Here is a 6,702-nt window from a genome sequence, read left to right on the forward strand (position 1 = left end):
TTGTGGCTAACAGACCCCTCATCAGCCAGGGAGTGGAACAAGAGGAGGCCCTTGGTGCCGTTTGTGCCAGTGTTTGTATGAGTGCCAAGTGCGTCTGTATGTGTTGATCTCTGTGACCCGCTGCCTGTATATATAAATATACACATATATATATATATGTTGTACATTTGTTTGTGTGTGTGTGTGCCTATAGGGAATGCACACTGAATTTACTGGTTGGACCAGGGAGTGGGGAGCTCAGCAGCCTGACCTCTGCTGGGCTACCAGATTGGGCCCCACCCAACACATACAATTAAAAACCCCAGCTAGGGGAGAGGTAAGGCTCCGTGTCACCTTGTAATTGCCATGAAGCTTGAAAAGCAGAGATATCCTATGCTGTATCTGAACTGGACTACCCCATGGGAAGGCTGGAACGCCCCTGAGACCAGCTTGTGTAGTCAGTATGGCATGCGAAGGCAGCTCACCAGTGCTGGGCTGCCTCCCCAGTGAAAGCAAGGGTGCCTTACAGCATGCAAGCACAGACAGGTTTGCCCTCCCTGGCAGGTATATTGGCTGGGTCACCCCAGAGCCTGAGCCAGGTGCTCCATTACAGCAGTATTTCAGTCATTCATTTCAAAGCTGTTCTTAAAATTCAGGCTAGATTAAATTATGTAACTTTCTGAAACTATGTGGCTGAAGAAGAAAGTTGGGAGACAACATATATATTACACTTGAAAAAGATGGGGAAGAGTCTTTGAGCAAGAAACAAACCACTGAAGAGCTATCACTCTACCAGTTGAACATAGACAGTGTTTTCCTCTCTGCTTTAGTGTCACAAGAAGGTAAAGCTGCTCAGAGCAAGCCAGGCCCCTTTTTTCTTAGTCCTTACCATATGGCCTTCCCTTGCAGCAACATAGCACACGCGGCCTCCGCTGAAGAACGTGCCATTCGCTGAACCAAACGTAGACAGTGCCACTGAGAGGGAGATGAGCCATGCCCAACTGCCCAGGACTTTGTCCCTGAGGTGAGAAAGAGTTCACAGCATAACATCCAGCTTGTAGATGTACCAAATACTCATCGTAAAACCACAGGTTTCTTCCCTCTATTATTCTCACTGATTTTTTTTTCCAAAGCCTTTCTACTGATTTAAAGCCTTCTTCAAAGTTCCCATAATATTTAGTTGCTAGTAACTTTGTCTCATCCAGAAAAGGCAGCATTTCTTCCTGCCTGGTGTTTATATATCCACATCAGTCTACATTGCGATGGTGTACAAAGCTGTCACAACAGGCAAAAACCCCTTTTGGTGTACAGATGCTGTGGCACGAATCCTGGACATATTGCTATTGCAGCCACGAATATTAGCTTGGAAATCACAGAAAAAATGTTCCCACGAGACATGAAGAAATATCCTGCATTATAACCTCTTCCCCATTATGCATAAGGATTTAACCCTTTAATCCTATATGCACGCATTTCTGCTAGTCTTGTGAATCAGGCTTAAGCCAAAGCAATTGTTTGAATTCCAGAAGTTTGTTTCTACAACATGTTCAGACATTTATGGTTTGCTTTCTCCATAACAGAAGAAGTAGCAGGGTTACAAATAGAGTTTGAGGTAAATATTTGGAAGATATTATAATCTTAGCTGAAAGTGAAGCTTGTCTTCTAGAACGAAGCAGCATGAAAAATATTGAGTAATAAGTGCTGGTGTTTGGGGTAATTATCACATACATGTACACACACATACACAACCAAACACACAGTTCATCTAACTGGCAAAAATCCAAAATTCCGAAGTTTTTTAGAACACTTTATATTTCCATCTGAATTGTATGGCTTTAAGCCATATGTAGTCTTTTGTTTTGGTATCACCTATCCCAAAAATTCAAAAATCAAGAGTTGGGCTTTCTAAAATCATGGCAGGAGCTTATCTACCACAATAATTTCAAAAATGCAGTTTCAAAGCTTAATATGTGAGTTATGGTCCTTCAGGCTTTGAGCTACTAAGGTACTTGCAATAATCAGAACTAAAATTTTTCCTTTTTTCAAAGTAATGGAATTCAAGCGTCTCCGATGATCATGCAACTCCATAACCACACGAACTCAAGGGAAAACAACATATATCGCAAAAGTAAGAATAAAATCTTTATCAATGATGTATTTTGCATTTATGAGATTGGTGCTTTGCTGTTTGGACCCTGAAAATGAACTACAGGGGCTACAGCGAGTAATTTCTTACAAGCAAACTGAGATTTGCAGTTGCTATTAAATCACTGGCATCAGAGAAGCACTGGGGAGAGTTTCATGATCTCCTTTTGTGGCTGCACCTCTCACCACTGAGCAATGTTTCCCTGGCAGTTTTCTTCTATGGGGAAAAAGTGCATTTAAAAGTGATGCCTCTTGCTCTGGCTTCTTTATACTCCTGTCCTTCTTTAACGGCCTGAATATCTGCATCTCCTGCTCAGGAGCCACAGCCATTACACCCTCCCCAGCCTGTGGCTATCTACCTGTGCTCCAGGCTTTTCAGTGCCCAGCTTTCTGGTTCCTAGTTCAATGTTTCTCCCTGAATTGCACTCCTGGGGTGAAACGGTTAATCAGGCAGGAAAAGGAGCCGTGTTAAAAAGGAGGAAGCTTATAAATAACTTGTTAATCAGGGACTATGGGAAAGGAAGTGCAGAGAAAGTTCATGACACTGCAGCTTAGGGAGGCTTTGTAACCTGTTCAGACAAAGCACTAGAACTTTAAAGCTCCTGCTTACAAAGACATGAAAGGCTATTAGAGAACACATCTAGCAAGAGCTCAGTCACCTTCAAACTGGAGATCTTGTGAAATGCGCACACAAGCAAAGCCACTGCTGACTTTTTAGGAAGAGGATGAGCAGCAACATAATCACTGGATATTCCGTGTCATTGTTTCTGCCAGGTGACTCATACAGGGCTTTCGTGGATTCTGTGTCTTCAGGAATGTTTAGACTAAGTCTGGATGTTCTGGTGGAAATCATCTGGTTAGAAGTCGATAGTACCTACATCTCTCATGATGGTCCCTTCCTTCTCTTCCTAAAATCCTTGTCTTGCACAGAGCCTGTTTAATGTCACCAAACACTTCAGGTTGATGGAAGGTACAAATAGCTTCTGTGCAACTCAGGAAAAACGCAGGCTGACTTAAAGACACAATTACCAAAGGCTACCCAAGCCATGTGTAACACTTCTCCTTCTTAAAGGTGTTGTAGAGATCGGTGTCATTCTCCATTTCCCCACAGAGGGAGAAACTGAACCAAAAGATTCTGGTCTGGTCTAATTGGACCGTCTGGACCAGATGGAGCTGGTCAGCCTCGGCCTTTGGTGGAGGAAGGCTAGACACTGTCCTGAAGGTGACAGAGCGGGGACTGGCAGCATGCTTCTGACATGGCCTGACAGGTCTCCCTGGCCTGACCAATGCAGTGCTGTCATTCCCACTGGGAACAGCACCTAAACCTCCCAAAACTCGGAGGACAACCCGTGCTTTATTGGACTGCATTGCTGTGCTGCCACAAGCAGAGCTCACCCCCAAGTGACAGCCACAGCTCCTGAGGACAGCAGCTCAGATGGAGTCATGGCGGCCAAGTAGCTCACGTTCACCAGCAAATACAGGCCTGTAACCAAAGGAATGGCAATCATCACAGCCCTGGGAAGGGTCACCTGGAAAAAGGATGACAAGAGTGTTAGGTGCAGCACATTTATGCCTGCACTGGGCTTTTTTTTGTTTGTTTTGTCTTTACCACTACCCACGTCTCTCATTCAAACCCCTTCACTCACTAAGCTTTTCCACAGGGTAAGACCTAGATCCAGATTCACACGGCAGTTCTTACACCACTCTCCCAAAGATGTCAGGCAAACAGTAGGGGTACACATTTCAAAAGCTAACCCTTAAAGAACAAAACCACAACCAAAACCAAAAAACCACAACCCAAAAAGACCCCCTAAACAAACAAACAAAAAAACCAAAAACCAACCAACAACAACAACAACAAAAATCCCCCAAATTCCAAATCTTATTTGAAAAAGACCTTGGTTCATAGCTGCCCAAGATGTCTGTTGCATACTTCTTGATTATTTAATATTGAGGTATTTGTTACTAGTGTTATGTCTCCTGGTGTGCTGCATCTTCCCGTGAACAGCCCACTGACACGGATGAAGTACGAGTGTGTGCTGCATCCCATTTGACTGCTCTCAGGGCTAAATCAAAGCTGGGCAGCACAAAGGAAATTTGCTCTAGGAAGGTATCATTTTTTCTTCCTAGCGACAGGATACTATCTTGGAACTTCATGGACCATTTCAAGGCTCAATAAAATCAGCAAACACTACCTTATGCAGCTGAAAGCACTGGAAAAAAAACAAATAGTGGGGTGATCATAGAACAACTGTATACATCTAAAAACCTGAAATATTAATTTTTGCATTCACCATTCCTGACACAGGACAAGATACAGCAATTCCTTATGTTGTTGCCTCCACCCCACAAGGGTCTGAATATCGTTGCTCATGGTTCCATGGGATAGAGTCCCACATGACCCTGGGACCTTTGTTTCCATTTAGATTAATATTTAACTGTGTATTTTCATGTAATCTGCACAATCTTGTGTGCTGCACTGGTAGAAAGCACACTCTATGCTCTCTGAACTCACACAGTTCTTTCTAAAATAGGGTTGTTTGCTGCTGCAGTGTCTGATCTATGAAAAGAGGCAATGTAGCACAGAGAGGGCTGATGCGAGATGCGAGTGAGCTACTTCAGTGCCTACAGCATGGGCAGAACAATGCCTAAAAAGTAGACATTTAAAGACAAGGGTCATTCAGAGAGTTAGATTCCCTCTCCAGTGAGGCTTGGCTTGCTCTGAAGTTCCCCCTCCATGCAATGAGGAGAGATAAGTGGTTTTATGAAACATGCATTATGGATCAAGTCTTTTAGGTAATACGTGGTGTTAAGAACTCTTTATGGATTATAGCAAAGTGAGTGCTATTCTACATAAATCTAGGCGTCTAGTGTGACATCCTCTGAACGATAAGACAAAACTTCATCCCCAAAGCATCCAAATGCTGCCTAATAGCTTTTTTTTTCCCACAGTCAATGGGGTATTTTAGTGCTTTCTTGCAGGTAGGCTGTTATTTAGCTTAGAGACTCATTTTTATCCTTTATGGATACATTTATAGGTGAAGTGAGAGTGAGTATCCCAGAAAACAGAACACACCAGGAGGAAAGCTCAGTAGTCCTTCCCCAATGCTCTAATCCCTTGATTACCCCTCTTAACACAATCATAGACAGAAACACACATATTAGCAGCAGCATTAAGTAAGTAAAACTCAGCTTGCTCACTCACCTCAGGCTTCTTCAGTTCCTCAGTTACGTAGTTCAGGTTGTTCCACCCATCGTAGGACCAGAGCCCCTGGTAAAATGCTGCTCCAACCACCCCGATACCTGCAGTTGTGTTCTGAAAAGCATTTTGGAAACTCTGAGTTTGTCCCTTGGCAAGCAGCACCAATCCTCCCACCACAATCACCAACAAAGCCAGGAGTTTGGCAGCTGTAAAAATGTTCATAATAGACGTCGCCAGCCTCACGTTGAGACAGTTGATGATGGTTAAAAGCAGGATGCAGGCAGCAGCTGCACATTTGATGACAACCTGTGGAGATGAGCATCCTGGGTAGAACGGTGCAACGGCGTATTCAGCAAAGCTCAGACAGATAGCCGCCAAACTAGCTGGTCTCACCAGGATAACAGAAGTGTAGGCGAAAAGGAAAGCAGGAAAAGGACCAAAAATCCTCAAGATGTAAATATAGTCTCCTCCAGACTCTTTAATGATGGTTCCAATCTCAGCGTATGACAAGGCTCCAAACGTGGCCAGGAGGCCGCACGCTGCCCAGATCAGCAGGCTGCTGGCAGGGCTCCCCATCTGATGTAGCACCCACTCAGGGGACATAAAGATCCCCGAGCCTATCATAGTGCCTGCAATAAATGACACTCCACTAATCAGGCCGACCTCTTTCTTCAGTCTCAGTTTCTCCTTCTCTTCACTCAGATCTGTGGATGTGTGAGGTGAATCTGCTGTCTTCCGTTTCCTCATTATGGAAACGTTAGGAGATGTTGTTGTTAGGAGACAATATGGAATAAGACTGAGGCATTTGAATAAGGATTACCTCAGGTTTTAGGGTTAAGTTAATAATTACAAAAGTCACGCTGAACACTGTCAAGAAATACAAGCTTACCTTCCACGTTTTGCATTTTTCATTACCCATCTTATCTACCCATATTATCTTGACAATATGATGGTTCAGATCCTGCCAAGATTGATTATCTCTGAATCTCATTGCAAGCAATCGTAATGGAGAGCAGTCAGCACCACCTCAGAATCACTCAGCACCTTACTGGACTGTGTCCCTGATGACCTCTCCTTTAAATTATGCTCCAAATGGCATCTGAAATAAGGATCAGGTAAGCAAAATCCCCAAGCAAATCTGTACTTTATTCTTTGATTAAAAGTCAGTGCTCAAGCACCTGCTTTAGTGCTCTGTTGTATTTTCATTCCCTACTGTAAAGTGATCAAACAAATAAGCTTGCCACCCAACATGCTATGGCTTTGCTCAAAAAGGAACATTTCCAGTGTCTTAATCAAAGTCCAGGGACTGTTTTTCTCCACAACAGTTGGGGGCAATTCTGGTGTTTTGTTTTGTTTTGTTTTGTTTTGTTTTTTCA

The 6,702-nt window shown here is 43.5% G+C and overlaps 1 protein-coding gene across 1 annotated transcript; it reads right to left on the reverse strand.

Annotated features, from left to right (window-relative positions):
* Positions 1–213: 213 nt before the first annotated feature.
* Positions 214–6,073, reverse strand: LOC104470999 (b(0,+)-type amino acid transporter 1-like; the record flags this gene model as incomplete). Its single annotated transcript, XM_010086156.1, has 4 exons — positions 5,330–6,073; positions 3,520–3,653; positions 869–998; positions 214–250 (listed from the first exon to the last, which is right to left on the reverse strand). Coding segments are annotated over exons 1-4 (1,045 nt in total), but the record flags the coding sequence as incomplete, so codon positions are not given.
* Between the last annotated feature and the right edge of the window lie 629 nt (positions 6,074–6,702).

Source organism: Pterocles gutturalis, unplaced genomic scaffold (assembly GCF_000699245.1).
Source record: "Pterocles gutturalis isolate BGI_N339 unplaced genomic scaffold, ASM69924v1 scaffold51440, whole genome shotgun sequence".
Taxonomy (NCBI): domain Eukaryota; kingdom Metazoa; phylum Chordata; class Aves; order Pterocliformes; family Pteroclidae; genus Pterocles; species Pterocles gutturalis.